This window comes from Brachycentrus maculatus, unplaced genomic scaffold (assembly GCF_059751285.1).
Source record: "Brachycentrus maculatus isolate JH-2025_06_01 unplaced genomic scaffold, ASM5975128v1 h1tg000263l, whole genome shotgun sequence".
Classification (NCBI taxonomy): domain Eukaryota; kingdom Metazoa; phylum Arthropoda; class Insecta; order Trichoptera; family Brachycentridae; genus Brachycentrus; species Brachycentrus maculatus.
Genome location: NW_028281014.1, coordinates 1337484 through 1360797, shown reverse-complemented (window position 1 = coordinate 1360797; position 23314 = coordinate 1337484). Strand labels below are relative to the sequence as shown.

The 23314-nt window shown below is 30.8% G+C and overlaps 1 protein-coding gene across 3 annotated transcripts in view; it reads right to left on the bottom strand.

Moving 5' to 3' along the window:
* LOC148305716 (dual specificity calcium/calmodulin-dependent 3',5'-cyclic nucleotide phosphodiesterase 1A-like) overlaps positions 1–23314 on the bottom strand; it is a 356882-nt gene that overhangs the window by 24394 nt on the left and 309174 nt on the right. For all 3 annotated transcript variants that reach the window (XM_088266283.1, XM_088266281.1, XM_088266282.1), the window contains exons 5-8: positions 20895–21008; positions 13811–13855; positions 2823–3072; positions 1927–2043 (exon numbers count right to left, since the gene is read on the bottom strand). In XM_088266283.1, coding sequence (XP_088122409.1) covers positions 1927–2043; positions 2823–3072; positions 13811–13855; positions 20895–21008 — 526 coding nt within the window. The remainder of the gene's footprint in view (positions 1–1926; positions 2044–2822; positions 3073–13810; positions 13856–20894; positions 21009–23314) is intronic.

Sequence of the window (23314 nt, the reverse complement as noted above, 5' to 3'; positions counted from 1 at the left end):
GTTGTCAGCAGCCAATGCACTTGACTTACATACGACTTATACGGAATATACTTGTTCCTTACTGGATCTAGGAAAAAGCAGCCGAGGATACAGAAGTGGTGAAGAACATCATCATGGTGGCCCAAAAGTTGGAATTGGAGGCATAGAAGGAGAATGTGGAAGAGTTTATTGAAGACTAACAAGAGCTGACAACTGAAGAGCTCCAAGCACTCCTAGTCCAGTCACATGATAAAGCTTAAAGGGAAGCTTCATCCGATAACGAAGAGGAGCATTCGAATCAACCAATCTCAGCTTCTGGTATCAAGGACATCCTGGTTCAAAGAAAGAGATTCATGAGATTACTAACACTTACTTTCCAAACTCAGCTGAGACTAAACAGATCAACGATCTCTACAATGACACCCTTGCACGTTATTTCCGGCAGGTGTTAAGGAAGAGGGAGAAACAGACAACCATAGAAAGGCCCCTCAAGAAGCCAGAATTCAAGAAGCAAAGGATGGAACAAGAGGATTTGATCCTTCAAGCCTTGGTAGACTCCCCTCAATCTAAGACTAATTAAAAAATCGACGGAAGTATTTAAAAAAAAAAAATACTTACTACCATATTTTATGGTACAGAACGAATTTTTAAACATGTTTTATTACGAGAAAACGCGTTTCACACAACGAACTTGCTCCTGGAACGAATCGAATACGTTATGCGAGGAAATACTGTATATACATAATATACAAACGATGAAAAGAAGCGAGGAAAGAAATGTTTGCTTTATAACATCAAATATTTTCTTTTCACATTTTTCTTTTTCCCGTGAAAATACTTGTTTATTCAAGAAACTTGAACTTTAAAGAGGGAATTTTAGTGAAAAAGAAAATAAAGTACTCATTTCAATATTGATTCCCATCAATTTATTTTATAATTCCGTATTAACTACGATAATAACTTATTTTTGTTAAGAATGTAGTCATCTCAAGGATTTGTGAAAATAAAATTTTAAAATGGATAGTGACGTTTCTAAATGTAGATTATTAAAATAAAAAATGAAAGGATTTGTATGGCGATTCAGGATAAATCATGATAAGTCTGAAGTATATATAATATGTGTCGCCTACTTTCAAAATCCGTCAGATCCATGTAAGTCGATTTTACAAAATTGCGAAATTCTCCGGGTAACATTTATGTTTCAAAGATTTGTCCATCTTTAGATAAAATATTATGAAATAGAGAATTTTTCCATTTTTTAAAGAATTTTTTTAGTATTTAAAAAAAAATCAAGAGACACAAACCGATAGTGACGTCATCTTAATTTTGACCTATCCCCGCTCTCTTGTTGGCCGATATGGGTCAGAAGGCAAGTTCCATACTTATTTTGGAATTTGAAATACAACGTTGTTGTTAAGTATTTTTTAGCAGGGTTTTCAAGTGTATAAATATTTTAAACAATAAAACCCACAATTGGCATTTCGATAGAGTATTTATTTTTAAATATTATAATATTGGGTCTGGCGGAATTTAAAAGTAGGCGACACAAATCGCTCACTCCTTTCAAGAACGTTATAAATAAAAAAACTCGATTTTTCAGGAGAACGTTTTTAAAGTTTAAAAATATAATACAATGTATTACAAATAAATATCAAGCCACATATTGAACTTTTTACTGTTGAACAGATGTTTTTAGGTAAAACCTGAAGGATTATTCTCCATTTGAAAAATATTTAGAACATTTAAAAATATATTTAAACATTACCTTTTCTTCAAAATGCAAAAACAACACCTTCTGCCCTGTAGCGGGTAAATATTAAGTTAAAAATATGCCTCTTTTGCTGGGATATAGTACGTTTTTTGGGCATTCTGAAAACATGCGAAACTGAAAATTGTCGATTTTTGATTTATGACATTCTTGAAAGGACTGAGTGATATGTAAATTACCTTGAATTTGTGTATGATCCCGTAGCGATTAAGTAAATCATATCCTAGGAACTTCACTGGCTGGCTGTTGGCCGCCTCGCTCAAGGCGAACACATCAAACGACCAGTCATCCAGGGTCTGAAAGCACAAAGGTAAAATAGGCTTACACAAGAGGTATTATTATACAATTACTACAGATGTTATGATATCCCGATAATTATGTCATAACATTTTGTAATTAAGACGGTTCTGTAACTTGCTCACCGGGTCAAATAAACTTCAAGTATTAATGGGGTGCTTCAACCCTTAGAGAACTTACAAAGTTCTCACGCAATGTTATTTGTATTAACTGGCTTTAATTAAAGCATCAATTGTGTTATTGTTATTATATATAACTGTTATTGTATAGCAAAAATGAAAAGTATGAATCGCTGGCGAAATTGTATACTTTAAAAGTCAAGTTTTGCAGATTAAAGTATCTTTCATAGAAAACTCACAGTGACTTTCTGGGCATTCTGATGAGGGTTTATTTTCCCATTTGAGAGTGCTAAAATTTAAAGTGACTTCTCGGCTACCGTACTGGAGTTCCCGGGTTTGATTCCTAAGGGGGTCAAATAAATATTAGTAATTTTTTCACTCCAATATTTATTCAATATTACCCTGGACTGGTACTGGAAGCGGAGGGCTGATCACCTTTCCTTAGTGTGTCAACGATCAAGAAAACACTACGTTTATATGATGCAGTGCCCTATGCAACATCGGGTGCCGGTAAGGAAAAAAAAAGGAGTGAGCGATATATGATGTAAATTAAGCGTAAAAAATAGTTTGTATTACATGTAATATACGCTTACTAAAGATTTTTTTATTATGTTATTGTATTACGTATAATGTTGTTAAGGCCATTTTCACACGCGCACCTTAAGGACCTTGACGACGTCGGGTGGGAACTGCATCATGGCGGAGTTTGAGACGCGCCGGTAGATGCGGTCCACGAAGATGCCGGCGCGGATGGCGTGCGCCACGGAGCGGAACTTGGGCTTCTCGTCCGCCTTGCGGCGCGTGGTGGCCAGCTGGCGCGTGAAGGTGGACGCCAGCCACTCGCGCACCTCCGGTGGCACCGCGTCCGGCTGCACCTCCGAGAGCTCGTCATCCTCGTCCGCGAGGCGCCTAAGGACCCGACCCCCAATACAAAACATATTATTTCCCATTTAAAAAATATACATACAAATATGCGAAAGACTCGCGTAAAGAAATTTGAACATAAATTTATACATTTTAGGGCGCTTGTGCACTACACGGATTTTTACTGTCCGGCTATCCGATTTTTTTTCAAATAAAAGCAACTACAACAGTTTAGCGTGATCGAGTTCACGCGCACCGATCCGGAGAAAATCGGACATGTCGCTCACTCCTTTCAAGAACGTCATAAATCAAAAATCGACAATTTTGAGTTGTGCATGTTTTCGGAATGCCCAGAAAATGTCCTATATCCCAGCAAAAGCGGCATATTTTAAACTTAATATTTACCCCCTACAGGGCAGAAAGTGTCATTTTTGTATTTTGAAGAGAAGGTATTGTTTAATTATTTTTTAAAATATACTAAATATTTTTCAAATGCAGAAAAAACCTTCAGGTTTTACTTAAAAAGATCTGTTACACGGTAAAAAGTTCAATAAGTGGCTTGATATTTATTTTTAATACTTTGTATTATATTTTTAAACATTAAAAACGTTTTCATGAAAAATAAAGTTTTTTGATTTATGACGTTCTTGAAAGGAGTGAGCGATGTGGTCAAGCCAATCATCCGTTTTTTCATTTTAACCGGACTCCCGTACAGTACAATTTCTTGTAGTGCATAAGCGCTCTTACGGTATTTATGTGCTAATTTCCTAAGAATTATAAATTAAGTTTACCTAAAGAACCGATACCCGAAACACAATATGAGCTGGAAGTTTTAGACACATTTTTGGGTGAGATCAAACCCTTGTGCACAAATCTGGGTTTCTCTACATAGGAGTTATTTTAACATTTTGACATCTCAACATAGACGAAGAAGAAAATGAAAGACTGGGTATTTACAGGGCTTCTGACCTGTCTTAGGCTAATTTATAACTAGCTTATGACTTATCATAGGTTGGTTTGTAACCAGCCTAGGACAGGTCATAAACACTGTGAATTCCCACCCAGACTTCATTATTCTAGGTCTGAGTGTTTTCAGGGCTTACGACTGACACCATGGTAGAATGGTGAATAGTAGACGTGAATTAATTAAGTGGTCACTTAAACCATCCAATCGCGGGTTGTAAGCTTCGTAAATACCCAGACTTCCATAATATTTTTCATCTTTGTTGAGATGTCAAAATATAAATATTTACGAAATTGCACGAAGAATGTCAATATTTCATGAACTAAAAAAAAAGAATATCTAACGACCCGACACCAAAGCAAAAGAAAAATTATTTTCCACAACCAAAAAATGTACTAGATATAAACGTGTAAATGTGTATCGTAATATATATTTGAAACATTTATTTTGTGATATTCCATTTTATGGTTTCCAATATATCTTTGTTATAAAGTTAGTGTTTGTAAATAATGATAACTTAATTATAATTTCGATTAGTTTCGAGGTAAACATCTTCTTCCTCAAGACAATTAATTAGTCCTTAAGGAAGCTGTTTCATTCGAAACCGGTTTAAATTTTAATATAATTAGTATAAGATTTGTGGTAATTTTTCCAACAAATAGTTTTGATAGTTATACAATGTTTAATGTTTTTTTGTGATTAATTGAGAATTCATAAAAAAAATAACGTTTTGCATTGTATGTATGTGCCAATTTCCTGTTAGTGTGCGTTAGAAGACCCTTAAATGGTCATAAATCATAAGATTTTACATGACTGACAACATGTTTTACTGTACCTATTTAAAAAAATAATTATGTTTTTCGTTAAAAAAAATCACAATTCAAACGAGATTCAAAGATTATTTTTGCAGAATTATTCAGTAAAAGTGATTATAATAATTACCGACGTTTATATCGATCTGTAATATTTATTTTCATGAAAGTATTAATACAATCAGACATTTGAACATTTTGTTGACAGTTATATAAAAAATGTATAAGCTCATTAAAATTAGTCATAACTAATGCGAAACTCGAAGTAAGATGATAGAAAGAACATAATTAGGAAAAGTATTAAAAAAGTAGGATATCGAAGAAATATTTTATAAAAGTTTAAGGAGGCGTATTATCAAATAAAATCAGAAATTCCCTACCGAAATTATCACGCTCTACTGCATAAACTTCTGAAAAAGTTTTTTTTTAAAGAAAAGTTTGACAAATCTTCACACATGTTTTCAGGCGTTATTAAAATCCTTCATGATTTAATAGTGTTGGAGCATAACGATCTGAAATGATAGGACTTTTGGATTCTTTTTTCACAAAATTTGTAAGTAATAAGTCCACATTAGTGAAACATTGCTGGTTATAGAGTCAAACTCAAGTCAAACTTATTAATTGATAAAGACCATGGTTTAACAAGAGTCGAAATAAATTATACTTTCAGTGTTTAATAAGAAAAAAAGCGTGGAGTTGAACAAAGTATTGCAAACTTGTCTTCACGATGAGATCAGATCCTATAAAACATTTTAGGATTTGAAAAATTGTGATATGGCATTGTATATACATAATGGAATCATAATTTCTAATAAAGAAAACAGGTAGGTATGTACAAAATTCCTAAATGAAAATACCGTGTTAACATGACACATAGAGCATGTCATGAAAATAAATATACATATGTCATGGTTTCCGTAAATTTTTCCCTTGAAAAGGTCATAAACTAAAAAAAATCATGAATTAAGATTATTGACAAGTGTGTAAAGTAATAAATAAAAAATCCTTACCTATAAATTAATTGTGATTTTCTATGTTTAATGAACATATTATGTAACATATTTAAAAAAAATATTTTTAACATTGTTACATGATGTCTAATAAAATTTGGTAATTTAAATTTTTTGTAAATAAATATATTTTTATATACACATAAAAACAAGAAAAAGAGTGTAGAATTTTATTTTTTAACATTAAAGTTTATTCAATGCATCCTCACATATCGATTTCTTATGTGTAAATAAATATATTTTTATTCTTCACGAAAAACATGAATATTTAAATTTCAAATACCAATTTCAATTAAACCCAATCGATTAGTACTTGAAAACAGGAATCAAGATGTGGTAAAGTGGGGGTGAAATCATGGACCCCTGACTAGAAGTTCACGACATTACCACGGTATCACAACCCGACTAAAAATATTACAATGTTTACCCTACTGTACAAAAGTGATGTCTCCATCCACCAAATTTAGCAAGTCATTCACAAAACCTTTAATTATATGTATAATAACTGTATACATGGATTGTTTATTATTTTGATAAAAGGTAATCGGACTTTACACATCTCGCGAAAAAAATTTAATGAGATGATCTTAGGACGCATTGTATTTTTTTTTTCAAATAAAGACGTCATATTAGTACAATGGGGTAATGATGAACGAATTTTTAATATATTTAAACATCAATATAATATATTTAATATATTTAAACATAAAGTTAAAATCTTTATGATAGTTAAAACGACGCATTTAAATGTAAACAAAAATAACATAAAAAAGAAATAATGTCTGAAAATCAGTTTGCTGTTGCTATTATAATGTTTTAATTAAATTATTAAGATATATTTCTTATATTTTTCTCATTTTTTTCATTCATGTAAAATTGTTTAACCAACTTTTCCTACTTATTTAACAATGTTTTATTGATCATTGAAACATTTTTTGAGTATAATTAGTTATTTATCAAATATTTAAATTTAAATAATAAAGTTAATAATATTAAAGTTATAATAATAAAAATATTATAACACTTAACTGTTGAATTAGTTTATCTTACATTTCGCTACTTTTTATAACGTATAATGCATTGATTTTGTCTTATATGTGTATTTATATAATATTTCATTTAATAATCAATTATTTTCAGACAAATGTAGTACAAAAACTCAAATTAATGTAAACTTTTGCTGTAAAATGGACAATCATATTCTCGGATATATTTGGTGAAACATATTTATTTCAGTATACACACTTTCGAAATTATTTGTAAAGAATGCTTTTTACATATTCATTTAAATTTATATTTAAAATAGATAATATTAAAATTCATACCAAATATTTACATGTTCAATTCCCTTCTGATATGGTTGATTTGATTGCCTCGCACAGATCGTAAACTGTCGTATTACTCTCAGGAACATTTTGAATACTTCCTTAACTACAATTACTTAACTGTGTAAAGAGTCAGAAATAATTTCAGACGGATCTTATACGGTTAATTTTATCTTAACTTCTTCTTTAAAGCCCTGGTAACAAACAATACAAAATGAATATTGTGAGAAAAAATAATAAATAGCTGTCAAAGAATAGCTTTTTTAAAGTATTTTTATTTACATTAAAATGCGACATGTGAATAGCAGGACTGAGATGGTACATTTCACATTAAGCCACAAACGAACACCCAAACAAGCCAACAAAAATGCGATCAAGCATGCAAGTAACTATTGTACAATACCAAACTTTGCAATTACAATTAAAGATATGGTTATCAAATGACACGTGATAATACCTGATAATAAAATTAATAATGTCAAAAGCCACGGAACTGTATTTTTGAACCTGTTGTGTGTGCATCATTTTAGTTATATTTATTTATAAAATAGGTAAATTAGTTTTCCGTTTCGTCTTTTAGCAACGTGTATTCTCACTCAATTACAAAGTAACACTGACAACGCTTAATTTGTCTTTCTTAGCATTTTTGTATTATTTACCTGTTCGTGCGTACAAAAGAAACGAAGGGTTGGCGCTAGGATTAAGATGTTCTATCGAAAATTATTTTAACTGCTCTGAATTATTTATTTAAAAAAACACACCCTTTCAAATTGAAGATTACATGAATTTTTTTTCATAAATTTTAAATTACCTTCGTATTTATAGATATTTTGTTTGAACATTTAAATTAATGACTGATATAAAGGTCCGGAAGGTGTTCTATTATGGGTATGTGCTAAGAAGAGAGAAGTACGAGATATTGCATCTAATCATAAAAGGGAAGGCAAAATAGAGGGCCGACAACGTGTGGACAGAAGATAGATCTCCTGGCTCCGGAATATACGAGATCGGACGGGGATCAGGACCGTCGAGGCGCTGTTTAGAGCTGCCTAAGACAAGGAAATTTACTCTAAAATGATAGTCGACGTCAGGGTGATGTGGCATGATACACAGAAGAAGAAATTAAAATGATTCAAAAGTACCTACCCATGATAGATTATCCAGTACTTACGTATGTTATTTACATACGAGCATGTTGGAACCGTCCAATGCAGGTTAGATAGATGAGATTTTTTTTCCCTTAGTATTTACAGATTAAAAAAAAACAAGTGAAATATATTTTAACTTTCTGTTCTTAAATTATATGCTTTTTCATAATCTAAATTATGAAGCCTTTAAATTAATTTAAGTATTAAATTTTCCTACCGTTTTCCGAGTTTTATAACGTTGTAGATCGCTACAGGTGACCACATGGCTAATAAAGTTTTCAGTTTTTCAAAATGGCATTTTATAACTTCATGAAATATTTAGTTAAAAACTTTGGGTAAAAAATTATAAATGGAGCATTTATCGCAACGATCCGTCACCATTCGAAGACCTGCCTCGACTTTACATTAAGTCTAACGCGAATTGATATATCGCGTTATTTTATATATTCGTCTACGATATTCGGTTGATTATCAATAACGATATAATAACGAAGAAACCTTAGGTAATACTTTACAGCGGAATCGCGTGTTAAGGGAGCCGATAGGGACGTGTTTAGAGAATTAACTCGCACGATAAAGCGCTCAATATAAAAATGACAATCATATAAGCGATCGCGTTATTACGTCGCCTCCTTCTAAATGGGTAAAACGTAACTTGGACGTATTTATATATTATTCGAAAAACATAATTACGCCTCTATTTGCTCTATCGGTTCATTAATTAAGTTTAAGTAACGATTTTTTGTTGTTGTTTTGAATTGCACAACAAGGATCCAAGTGGATAGGCCATAATTTTAGGAACCCGGGTGTGCTTAAACAATCGCGGAGGGATTGGTCGAAAGCGGCAACCATAGAAGCTTTTTTTTAAGATTTGCATTTATTATTTACCTTGCTTATTATGTACAAGGTTTATAGTTCATTTAGTGGATTTTTTGTTTCTTCTAGCTAATTCAATATGTATTTATTTGAATCTGCGTTGGGAACAGGAGGAATAATGTAGTGTGAGCCAATCAGGAGCTTCTCGGCAACTATAGAGGCTGCCCAAGAGATTGCTATATGGATCAGGTGATCAGAGACATAAGCTTTGGCAGCTACAATGAGATGTAAAGGCTGACTGAGAAAGAAGGCTGTCCGTAAGGAAGAGTGAAGAGATACATCACATATGTTGCAGACTAATCCGTAGGATTGTGATTTCCATCAATTTCAACGTGGCTTGTATAAATATTTGTTTATAAATAGTCTCGGTGATATATTTTTTTATATTTGCCTCAATTTATATTCCTAAAATAGAGGTTTTGTGGGTTATTCTTAAAAATAAACTTGAAATTGATAACTGAAAGAAATTCAAAAGATTTAGAAAAGTTCTTTAATGTGATATTAACATGTGAAGTGAATGGATAACGAGAGAATGACTAAGAAAGTGTATATGGCAAATGTGAACGAGAGAACTGAACGAATACAGCCAAAACATACTCGGTACGATGCGTCGTGATTGTTAGTTAGTAAGTAAGTTATAAACAAAATTATGTTTTTCTTAAGTATTCAAGTCAATATGGACTTTATGAACACCGAGTATGAAGATTATAGGAATGGTACAAAAGGCACGTTATTGCGTCACTGAAGGAAAGTGAATTAACAATGTACTCGTATAACTACAGAATTTAAAAATAACCCTAAAACGACAAAGGGTGATTTTTGCCCTGAGAAATACCATTTACTAATAAATAAACGTCTTTTATATATAAATTAAGTAATTTCATAAAACATATAAGGATACAACAGATTAAAGGACTTTCTGCTAAAATGGCTGGTCATAATCACGCAAAAGTCATTATATACAATAAATATCCCAGTCGCTACGTTCCGTAAAATTCGCTGACATTGATTAAATACACAGGTTTATATTTTTAAATCCTTGGGAGGATCATTTGCAATCTAAATCCATATTTCCGGGATTCCAACTCTCTGGCATCTGGAATTATATATGTTTCGTTTCAAGAGCAGGTTAAAATTGTATTAACTTAATCTTGTAAGATATTTTATTCTATACGCTTTATTTATAATATTCTGATCGATGATTTTTGACTAAACTTTTAAGGAAGGTAAAATTTTAAGTTATTAAAACAAGACAGATCAATATGGATATGAAATACAATAAAGATAAATTTGATTAAAATAAAGATCATTGATTAAAAAATAAAATTTCTTGTCTTAGAAACGTAATAATACTGGTAATTAATGTTATTACGTAATTAAGTTTTCTACAATTTCGGTTATTACTATTTTTAGTCTTAATTTCAAGTTCGTATGTTTTAAGATGACGGCTAATGCATCAGGGTTGGAGTTATGAAAATCTGGATTTAGATAATTTATCACCACCCTTTTTAACGAGTTTAGTATAAGAGCCAATTAAAAAAAACTCGTCAAAAGGCAGTTAGAGCTCGTAATAGGATTTTTAGTGATATCTCAACATAAATGAAGAAAAATATGGAAGTCTGGGTATGTACAAGGCTTAAAACCTGTCATATACTAGTATTAGGTAATTAGTAATAATATAATAATAATAATAATTAAACCCTTATCCGCACCCCAATGGTGCATAGGGCACTGCGTCATATAAACGCAGTGTCATCTTGATGGTTTACACATGAAGGAAAGGTGATCAGCCCTCCGATTCAGGTACCAGTCCAGGGTAATATTGAATAAATATGACAGTGAAAAAATCACTCATATTTATTTTACCCCCCTTGGGAATCGAACCCGGGACCTCCAGAACGGTAGCCGAGCGTGCTGACCATTACACTACGGAGGCGGAGGCGGACACGGAATTAGTAATAAGTGAAATAAATTTGTATTAATAATATTGATATCTCAACATATTTAAACTCAACGTTAATCTTGATCTATCAACTTGAATAAGAACATGAAAGTCTTAGTATTCACAGGTCTTACGACATGTTGAACACTGATTTAAGAGATAACTTTAAAGTATATAATATTAATAGAACTTTGAAGGGGTCATTATTTATCAAATAAATGTGTTAATCCATAATGAAAACAAAGTTTTTTTGTTGGTTTTCCTATAGTCAGATTCGGGTGAAGAAAAGAGCTTTCAATTTATTTTATTAATGTTAAATCAAATATCACACTAACTGGCCTTTTCCCATTTTGAGAGAAAAATTAAGCATATTCTATTTGTAGGTTAAACGATAGGATGACTGTTAGTATTTTACCTAGAAATTTCACCCACGCAATTCGAGGGTTGTAATAGTTTTAAATTAGTAAAATAATTGCGAAAGTAAAGAGGATGTATGTAATACAAAGATATTTGTATTTTCAAAGGCACGGGTAATTGAATATTGAACAGTTTTATTTTTCCCTAGAACATACAAATTGTTAATTGATGAAGATATTCTTAGATATGTTTCAAGTTAGCACGCTATTGTGTAATTACGTAAGTAAGAAAAATGGTGGTTAAAAAATGTCTTTTTTAACGTTATTTTTCAATATTCATACGTCTATTTGGGTCTTTAGATATTTGACAGACAATAAAGGAATAAGTCATTTTAAATGGTCATTAAATAATAAATGAACATAATTATTCAATTTTAAGGTCAAATTTTAGTAAAAAATGTTAATCGAACCAATTATTGAATTTTAACATAGCCTGTTAATGGTATTTCAGAGAAAAAAACCATCTTTGAATGACAGTGATTGGAAGAGGTTTCCTTAATACTTTACAGATATGTTGTTACTTTTTTCGAAATTTCAATCATGGTCAGTAAAAGTAATTTAAACCATAATTTTAACTAATACCTAGTGCTTATAAAACAAGCACATAATAGGATGATAGAATATATCATATAATACAATACTGTATAATATAGAGCCCTCAATAAAATAACAAAAATATTTTGAAGTTTTCATACATATGTAACTATTTTTCATTTATACCAATCTTTATCTTTCGAACAACTTTTGATATTAAAAGTTAAAAAAAAAAAACAAAATCGCACGAAATTATTATAGTTTAATTTAATTTTAATGTATATTGATAATGTCGGCATACAAATGAGTTAAATTAACATATGACTTACATTGATAACATCGATTAAGAGCTTTTTTTTATCTAATGATTATTTTATAAAAATATAAATGATTATTAAACTTTTTAAAAATGTGCGTGTCATCAGTTTATCTCCATACGAAGATTTTTTATTTAAACTAAAAAAAAAACTAACTAACCATCACGCCGCTTCCCCGCAGGGGTAGGCAGAGAGAATAGAGCGCCACACCACTCTGTCCTTGCAAACATTCTTCACCTCTTCCACGTTCATGCATCTCCTCATACATACCCGCCGATTGTTACGACTCCTAACCTGACCACTTTCAAGTATTTGGCATACCTGATCATGCCATGTTTTTCTCGGTCTTCCTCGGCTTCTTTTCCCACTAACATTCGCCTCATAAATTTGTTTAATTTTTTTAATAAATTTGAACGGCAAAACAAATTTATTTAAATGAACAGACATATACAGTTCCGTTTAATTTGCATTATAATATTTATTACAAAATCCAGTTGGAGGCTTCCTCGTTATAAGTGTCGTAATTTGTGACATAATTAAAAAAAAACTATCGAAAAAATTATTCAATTTATTTTAAAATAAAAAATAATACATAATTAGCTAGACACAAGTAAGATCAATCGTGTAGGGTGAAAAGTAAACAAATCAAATGTGTAGATATATCTAATCAGCTAAATCTAAAATTTGTAATAATAATAATGAAATGGTAGATTTGTTCTCGTGAAGACATGATCCTTACATTGTAATCATAATTCCTCAAATCTTGAGTGACAGACACGTTTGTAATTATGATCTCCCTTGGAAATATAAAACGATAGAATTGATCATCTAAAAACTATTAAGAAAAAATAATAATTGGAAAAAAATTCAATACCTTTAAAATTTTACAAATTTTTGCTTGCGCGTCCATATATAACTATACGTATCGTAGTCATACAGGAGAAAGTGACCAAGTGCATTTTTGGCCAAAACGTGATCATTGACTATTTAATATTTTACTAGCTTAATATTGCCATGAAAAAAATCCCAAAGGATTTCAAACTGGAAATATATTATATTGATCTGTTAAAAATGACTAACTGCATTGGTGTTTATTTTCTTGCCAAGCAAAAGTGACTTAAATGACCCACCTGAACATTTTACGTTTTGGTAGTTGGTCACTTTCTCCTGTACGACAACGATATATATATATATATATATATATATATATATATATATATATATATATATATATATATATATATATATATATATATATATATATATATATATATATATATATATATATATATATATATATATATTCAGAGTTTTTTTTAAAATACGCATACATAAGCGGTGTGAAAAGCTGAACCCAAAACAGTAAAAAGCCAATAGAAATATCTAAGCGAAATGAAACGTGAAAGCCATAAACGGATGGTTGGTTGACATCGACACACCTAAATACGAGGGTTGGAGCCGACTGCTGCCGCGATACCACAGGTCTACAAACACCAATCACAATATACAATATGAGCATAGTGTAATACCAACATCAACAGGAACATACAATATCTGGTGACACAAACAGAACAGAAAAGTAAATCATTATTATTCTCACATGAAAAGAAAAGGTAAAATGATAATCCGATACGTTCAGTGGCGGATCTGTCCACAATCTGAGACATGACAGGTTTGAAATACAACAAGGGATGGGAAAAATAATTGGAATGGCGGAAATACCTGTTGTATTGTGGAAACGGTTATTTTTTATATCTCCAAATAATTATTTATTTAATCGTGGTAATCGTAATATGAAATAAAACACAATTTTATTGAAGAGTTAATTTGTAACTCTTTTTATATTATTGTAAGAATTTTTAAAAACTTACGATATCATTGTTAAATAACGCTGCTGAAGCAATGAAAAACGTTTCATTTAAATTCGGCTGAGGATGTTAGGAACACAATTAAAATTATCCTGTGTAGGATAATTTATGAATAAAATAATTAGATTTATTGACTCGGCAGTCCCAAATCTGTTCATTTTTAGTTAATTTTTTTTTATAGATTTGGAGTTTAACTTGTAGAACATCATTAAAATTTATATATTCAATTATAAAATCATACACTGATTTCTAGAGTCTACTAAATTGTATTTCATTGTTAAAAACAGATACAAAATAGATTTGTTACAATAGTTTCACCTTGTTATGGCATTTTCAAATTAATGTGTAGATTAAGAAAATGCTACAACAAGGCGAAACAATTGTCATAATTTCAATTTTTGTATTTTTAACTTCAAAATATAATTCCGTAGAGTCTAAAAATCAATGTTTGATTTTAAAATTTTAATTTATGAATACAAATTTCTCTTGGGAAAAACCAATATTTCTTAAAAACTATTGTGACACATTTTTCGATGCATTCCGCATCATTTTTAAACACCGTATCCGTATACGGTGTGCGAAAATATAAATATATTTCCGAAAACTTTCAACAAATTCTAGACTATTTAGAATGTTGTCAACAATTTATCTACATATTTAAGTAATTGCTACCTTGGATCACCAAACTTTAGTAAAAAATGCGAAGCATTATTTTCTTTCATTGCCTCATGCTCTCCTGATATTTCTTAATTTAACAAGCCAGTGTACGGCTTGTGATGCGGTCTGGTATATATGCAATATATTTATATTTTTCAACTTCATCGTTTTGTTATAATTTATATTCATTTTCCCACTTTTTTGATATTTTAAAAAGTAGTATAAATATTTACTTGAAAAAAGCCGAAGAAATACAAATATTTATATATCTGCAGTTGAATATCCACAATGACGGGACCTTAACAAGCTGCTCTCTGGCATTATCATTACACAGTGAGGCGTCCTGAAAGCGCAACAATACGGCGGTTCCTGACGACGTTTTTCATTAATACATTTTTTAAAATTCTCTCTCATTATCATTTTCATATCATAATCCATACCTGTATAAGCGCCCTTGAGGTAGTTTTTTACGAAAATGGCGCTTTATAAATCATCCGAGATTATTATTATTATTATTCAAATACTCTTGATTCTATTTTATTTATTGTTTCGGCATTAACTTTGTGGTAAGACATGTTACAATGATTAAAGAAAACACTTCGTTTTTTACCACTTGATTTTATTGTATTATAGACTACATGTTTCAGAAGTTAAACTTCCATCATTCAGGTCTGTATAATAACTAAAATATTATAATATTTTAATATTTTAGTTGTTATACAGACCTGAATGATGGAAGTTTAACTTTTGAAACATGTAGTCTATAATAAAACTCAAGTGGTAAAAAACGAAGTGTTTTCTTTAATCATTACTCTTGATTCAATCGTTAAAATACTTATGAATTAATACTAACTTCAGTTTGGTGATCTAAGGCTAAAGATGGGTTTGAAACGCGTGTATTATTTTGAAATGCTTTTTGCGATAAGATTATATAATCATAAAAAAACTCATTTTCAATTTGAGTGGAGAGTTTTTATTACATTCCTAACATCCATGATTAAATTCTGTTAATTAGGTATATTTCAAAGTAAATTTTAATCTTAAAGAAAAATCGGCCGTTTGAATGTCGAGATCCGTCAATGAATATATCTGAAAGCTATCAATAGCACAAGGTTCGGCAGTGCCAAAATAAAATTAATAGAAAATATTTTAAATTGATTTAAATTAAAGCGTTTTAAATTTAATCATTAAAATTTATTAAGGGTAAATATCCCGTCAACCCGCGTTCGTTTAAAATGTGGAAAAGGCTTCGTAAATTCCATTTTGGATCCCGATTATTTAATAACGACTGTCATGAGCACGGTAGGGTGCAAAGAGTAATTGAAAGACGATTTCAAATAAATTTGGTAGTTTTTTTCAACCATCTTTAATTATTATTTTTTTTAAATTTACTGACATTTTACCCCAAAATACTTATTCAAACGCTTATTTTTCCAATTACATATACAGCCTCTGATTGCACAAGCACGTTTGAATTTGAATAATTATAACTTGAAATTTGATCGTTATAAATTAAATATACTTAATTTTATTAACTGATTCGGCAGTCACATTGTGGTACTAAGTATATCATCCATTTTCAAATTATGGGTTTACTTGGTAAATACCACGTATTACGTGATATATATTATGACACGTGTTTCCATGTACTTATCACTATCCGATGTTTGATACTGATAGTATCGAAACACTTGTCATAATACAAAGTGTTATAATTAGTACTATTTACCAAGTAAAAATCAATATATTTTTTATATAGTTTGACTAAACCCTACAAAATCATTTAAAATTGGTTGTGCATTATATAAAGTTTCATAAAAATTATATTTTAAATTTTTAATCATGCTCTCGGATATTAATCAAATAGGATTGATAAAAAAATGCCGAATTAGCAGTGACTCGATGGACTAAAAAAATGTGCAATAAAATATTGAAAATAATGTGCTATAGTTTGCAGCATTCACTTCTCTCTGCGAGATTCCTTATAGAGAAATAATAAAATTAGCAAAAATAAAAACAAAAAATGAAAAGTGTTCATGCTGTCAAAGAGAAAAAAAATATAACAAGAATATTTAACAGTTCAAAGAAGTCGTTCAGATACAAGTCAAGAAGGAGATAGGAAGACATCAAATCATCTACGACAGGAAGAATCAAGTCCGGAACTCCACAACAAGTCACGTCCAGCTAAAGTACTTTAAGTCCTAAAAAATTAAAATTCTACGAAAGATCAACAATTTATGGCCAAGAAGTCCACTAAACATCACAATAAGGTGGGTATTCGAAGATAATATAGAAAGCTTTCAGTAATGATAGTGCGTCGAGATGTAAAGGGAAAAGTAAAAAAAAAAGTTAGTCAAGAAAATGTGCTTTGCTCGCCGGACACGCGCTCGAAAGAGGAAGGTTCCTGCCACAGAATCTAAAGAACCTATGAGCAATATCCTTGCAAAAGAAGTATGCTTTGAATTTGAAGTTTTTAATTTTAATATTTATACAATATCACCCTGGATTGGTACCTGAAGCCGAGGGCTGATCACCTTTCCTTCATGTGTCAACAGATCAAATAACACTGAGTTTAAATAATGCAGTGCTTATGCACCATTGATGAGGGTTTGAAGACACATAAGACTTCCTCACTTCACTTCAAACCCTTATCAGCACCCGATGGTGCATAGGGCACTGCATTATATAAACGCAGGTGTAAGTAAAGGTGATCATTCCTCCGCTTGAGGTACCAGACCAGGGTGATATTGAAGAAATATAAGAGTGAAAAAATCGCTTATATTTATTTTACCAACCCCCAGGGAATCGAACCCGGGACCTCCAGTATGGTAGCGGAGCATGCTGACCATAACACTACGGAGGTAGAGATAGTTGAACATAAGACTAGTTGGAGTAAAATTAGCTTTGCTCCATTCGAGTTCAGTAAAGTGCAGTACTCTGCGTCTCTTGCGATCGCGCGGCCGGCAGGATAAAGTGAAAACTTTTTCAATATCTTCAAAGCCCTCGCAGCATTCCCGCGGTACATATACCTAGGGCCCCGGGTCGGGCGCGTGTTAGGGATAGGGAGTTAGTGGTGTAGTTAGCGTGGTGACCTGGCCCAGACTGGGGTGCGCAGCCGGCGCTTCTGCACGGCCGCGGTGGGCGTCCTCGGCGGCTGGTGCTTGTCACCCGCCCCCGCCCCGGCCCCGGCCCCCACCGCCCCCGCCCCCACCCCCGCCCCCGCCCCCGCCGCCCCCGCCCCTGCAGCCGACTCGCCGCCTTCCACGGAACTTGAGGTCGCGCGTGGACAGTCAACGGGTGACATCATTAGAACAGGCATATACGTCTCATTTTCCAGGTAAACCAACAGTATTGACATGTATGTAGAATGTATTCGTCACTTCAATGGATTTATGAGAGATATATATTTGAGGTCATGACACAGTGAGCATTCAAATTACTGTAAAGATTATATTTGTATGAATTCAGATTTGTATTGTAATTATGCACTGACAATTAGATGTTTTTCGTTTGAAAGATTTATTAGAGACATTCATTTTAGCATTAAAAGTATTTTATTTAATAAAATAAAAATATTTGTTTTTTTTTTATTATTCACACAAATATTTCAATTTCATACTATTTCTGTGAGCCTTAGCGGCTCATTATTAGAAATAGGTATCAAATTGTGGTAGAGTAGGTTCGAACCGAGAAACTCTGACTTAAGAGTCCGCGACACTAACCACGGGACCACAACCCTACACAATTTTAATTACTCTAAATATTGTGTTTGTATGCAGTCAGATTTATATTAGCATTATGCAATGACCAATAGATAATTTTCGTCACTTTGATGGATTCATGAGGCATACGTTGAGGTCATAATATAAAGAGCATTATATTGCAACTGTAAAAATTGTATTTATATGGATTCAGATTTATTTCGTCACTATGCACTGACCATTAGATGTCTTTTCGTAATTTTAATGAATTTATGAGAGTCATACGTTATAGTTTAGGTTTTGACAAAATGAACAGCTCAATGACTGTAAAGGTATTTCTATTTTTATGAATGATTCACACTATCATTATGCTCTGACGATTATATGTTTTCTTTTGGTATCACCGGGTTTATATATTTTTTCGAAGTTACAAGAGTCATATTCATGATCACGCAGTGTGGAGTGCAAAGTTGTTGAAATATCGAATTAATTAAATCAACACATTGATATAATATTTCAGTTATTTTTAAATCAACTATTCATAAATAAATACAAATTCAATTTTACATGATTCGATATTGAGTTTTTCATTCATTACTGATAAGTCATTTGTATTTTCCACACTTTTTGTGTTCTAATTTTAACATTATCAAGCACGGTAAGAGAAATACGAGCAAGTTTAAGAACTTAAAAAAAAACTTGAAAATAAATAATCCTTTCAACTGGAAACCATAATTCACCATGTTCTTGACAGCACATTTAATTTGTTTGCTCTGTATAATACTCACACAAGTTATTTAACAAAAAAAAACGTCTCAAAAATCCACGAAAAGGGAAGAATATTTTCTCATTTTTCAGTATGCTTTCAACTGATATTACTCACTTAAACACGTGTTTAAATTCTCAAATTTACGAAAGTAAGTTTGTACTTTTTTTAAACAATTTTTTAAAATCCCTGTAATATAAAATGTTATCATGAAAATAAAATTTGCTTTTGAAAATTATTATTTTCAACCTATTTACAAAGTTAAAAAAAAGTTCAGAAATTGACGAATTAATATTCCAGACAGCTATCTTAAACATAGTAAGAGGGTAATAGGAAGGCGAATTTTCAAGGTTTATGTTATGGAATATTGTTAGATATAATCGAGAGAATTTCCATTTAGTTCAAGTAGGCTTTTGAAATAATTAGCGCTGAGTCCAGGATTCGAGAGTTTAACTTAATTTTAAGTATGTAGGTAAACAGTTATAATATTTAGGAAAATAATTGAAATATCGATTTTAATTATTTGAAATGATCCTTGATATTTGGGAATAATATATTAAATACCACTTGATCTCTGTTATTGAAAATTAAGCACAGATTTGAACTGAAGTTAATGGATAAAATTAAGGTAAGGGTGAAGGTTTGACTCCTTCCTCTGCAGTGATTTATATTTTTAGTTTCAAATATTTGTTTATATTTCCTTTTTTCATTAATAAACTTAATAAAAAAATCAAAAGCAAAAAATCATATTTACGGTGTTTTCTTTATACGAGCATTACGTATAATGTGGGGATGAATTTTATATTTACTAACTACTACTAAATGAATTGATTTAGATGTATCCGCTGAGTGGAACTCCTAAACGTAATACGAATATGAATGCCATAACTAAATGGAACATAAGCAATTTGATTTTTCGGATAATTAAAAGCTTTTAAGTTGTGGCCTTTTAAATATTTTCATTTATTCTAAATTTAACATTCAATTTGACTTTTATACAATACTGTCATCTTTATGGATTGTATTACGAAAAAATAATTTAAAATAATTTTTTTAACTTTTAATGTAGGTAATATGGCCAAATTAATTATTCTTTTGATCCTTATTCTCACCCAATAGTACAAAAGACAATGGATAAATCGATGCCGTATTATCTTGATCATTAATTACGTGAAAGCAAGTCCTGGTACTAATTCAGGGTGATATTAAATAAATATTGAAGTTTAAAATTACTAATTTTATTTTGCCAATTTAAGCTTTTTATGAAAACAAATACCTATTTTCGTAATATTACTTGAAAGCATACTGTAATTTAATACTCATTTTGCTCTGTTTTAATACTAACATTTTGTTTAGTCTATAGCATATAATATAAAGTAGTTTGTTGATACTTTTTTTCAACAACCTTCTATAATATATTTGGGTTGTTTTGACCTGAAATCAGACAACGGTTTTAAAGTAACTGCTGAGACACAAACATAATCCGTAGACAACAAAATGAAGAAAACTATAAAACTGAAATGAGACTCACTTGGTTTCGTCTATAAAAACAGCTTCCAGGACTCGTGCTGCGTAGTTGAGATTTTTCTGAAGCACTTCAGCTGGAATCTCCCCGCGATGAAGCTGACGCAAAAGGCATCGTAACCTGAAAATTAATGAAAGAAACACAACTTCAGAGAATATTTGATAACATATATTCGCGACACGACATCGAAGTGACATATTAAAAAAAATAATAGGGAAAATGTTTCCAATAAAACTAAATAGCATCAAATAAAAAAAACATATTCACTTTATGTTTTTATTGGCCCTAGACCAATAGTTTTTTTTAAATTAATTGATTTGTCGTTTAATTCGTAGAACTTAATAATTTAAAAAAATATACTATGTCAAATATTGAATTTAAGGGTACATTTTATTAAGAAACATTATACAATCGATATTTAAAAAAATAGCAGTGGCATTAACTATTGCTATTTTTTCAAAAAAAATATCAGTAATTTGATAATACTCTGACAAGGCAAAACTATTGTCGTAACTTTATTTTTTTAAATTTTTATATTAAAAAAATTCTTTCATTAATTGATTCGGCAGTCACTTTGTGGTAAAATCTATCCATTTTTAATTAAAATTTTACTTAGTAAAAACCACTATTTCTGAAATAGTGGTATTTAATAAGTAAAACATTAATTAAATTAAAAATAAAATACATTTACAACCTAGAAGATCCAAAAAATAAGTGTTTCATAAAAATAAGTCATTTTAATATTTAAAATATATTTAATTTTTTTTTCGAAAAATATTTTTCAATTTAGAAACATTATCACATAAAAATACTCTAACCCTCACTATTCATGACTTATGTCAATAAAAATAAATAAATAATGGATAAACCAATTATAAGAAAGATGTTTAAAAGATTATTATTACAATTTTAATATGATGTATTATACCAGACACTAGATTATTCACATATGAAAAAAGATGGAGTTCTGGGCGTTCCAGGGTTTACGACCTGGCATTTGTCTAGTTTAAGCGATCGCTTAATTATTTATACATCTTAAAAAAAGTATGCAATATGAATGTACAAAATGGGTAGAATGGTGAACGTTACATAAGTGTGTAAAGTGATAAACCCAGCTAAATACCAGGTTGTAAGCCCTGGGATGATCAGATTTTTATCTTCTTTCATATAAACATAGCGATAGACGTTTCATATCAAGTTAAGAAACCTTTAATTATTATTTCATTAAAAAAAAAAAAATAAATAAAAAAAGGTTTTAATAAAATGAGATTGAAGTTTTAAGGTTTAAATGTAAAATTAGAATTTCAATACATAAATCAGATATTAGCACACATCTAGCAACAAAAACCCTTGAAAGGATCGACACTTTTGATAGGATTCAATTATAAATATTTCTCTTTTAGATTTTTTTTTGGTGAATTTAATATATTCATTGCGAGCATTTAACATTCTTGGTGCCAGACAAGAAAAATGCTTTTGAGCTTAAAAGTTATGTGGGTTGGTTTTACGTTACACATAGTTGAAATTACCGAAAAACCTCGCACAAACATTTAGCTGTGTGTGTGTCTGTGTGTCAACTCATTTTTTTAAAAAGCTTATTTTATGGCCACAATATTTATTACCTTAATAAGTGATATTTAATAACATTCTTGAGATTTTTTGTTGTCTGCCTCCGTAGTGTAACGGTCAGCCTACTTGGCTACCGTTCTGGAGGTCCCGGGTTCGATTCCCAGGGGGGGATCAAATAAATATAAGTGATTTTTTCACTCTAATATTTATTCGATTATTACCCTGGACTGGTACCTGAAGCGGAGGGCTGATCACCTTTCCTTCATGTGTATACGATCAAGATAACACTGCGTTTATATGACGCAGTGCCCTATGCACCATTGGGGTGCGGATAAGGGTTTATTATTATTTTTTATTATGTTTTTTGAAAAAGAAAGAGGTTCAGATTTTTATAATAATTTTATCTTGATATCAGTCAGACACTTAATTATTCACCCATGGATAATGTATTAGTTTAAATTATTTATGTCTCAACTGAGACAAGGTATCTATAACAATTGAATATCTGATAGCAGAACTGTCAGCCAATATTGGACATTTATCAAAATTACAACTGACGTACAAAAGCAATCTAACAACAGTACATTAAAATATAATGCAATTTGAAATTAATAATAGAAAAATGGTGAACGTACACAAGTGAATAAAGGGATCACTTTAACTAGCCAAATGCCAGATCGTAAGCATGGGAATGCTCAGAATTCCAAATTTTTTTCATATAAGAATGATATGTAGATGCAAAATTAGTACTACGCACTGTAAATATGTTTAGTTTATAATTATTCATATATCGCTCACTTCTTTCAAGAACGTTAAAAATAAAAAAACGACAATTTTCAGTTGTGCATGTTGTTAGA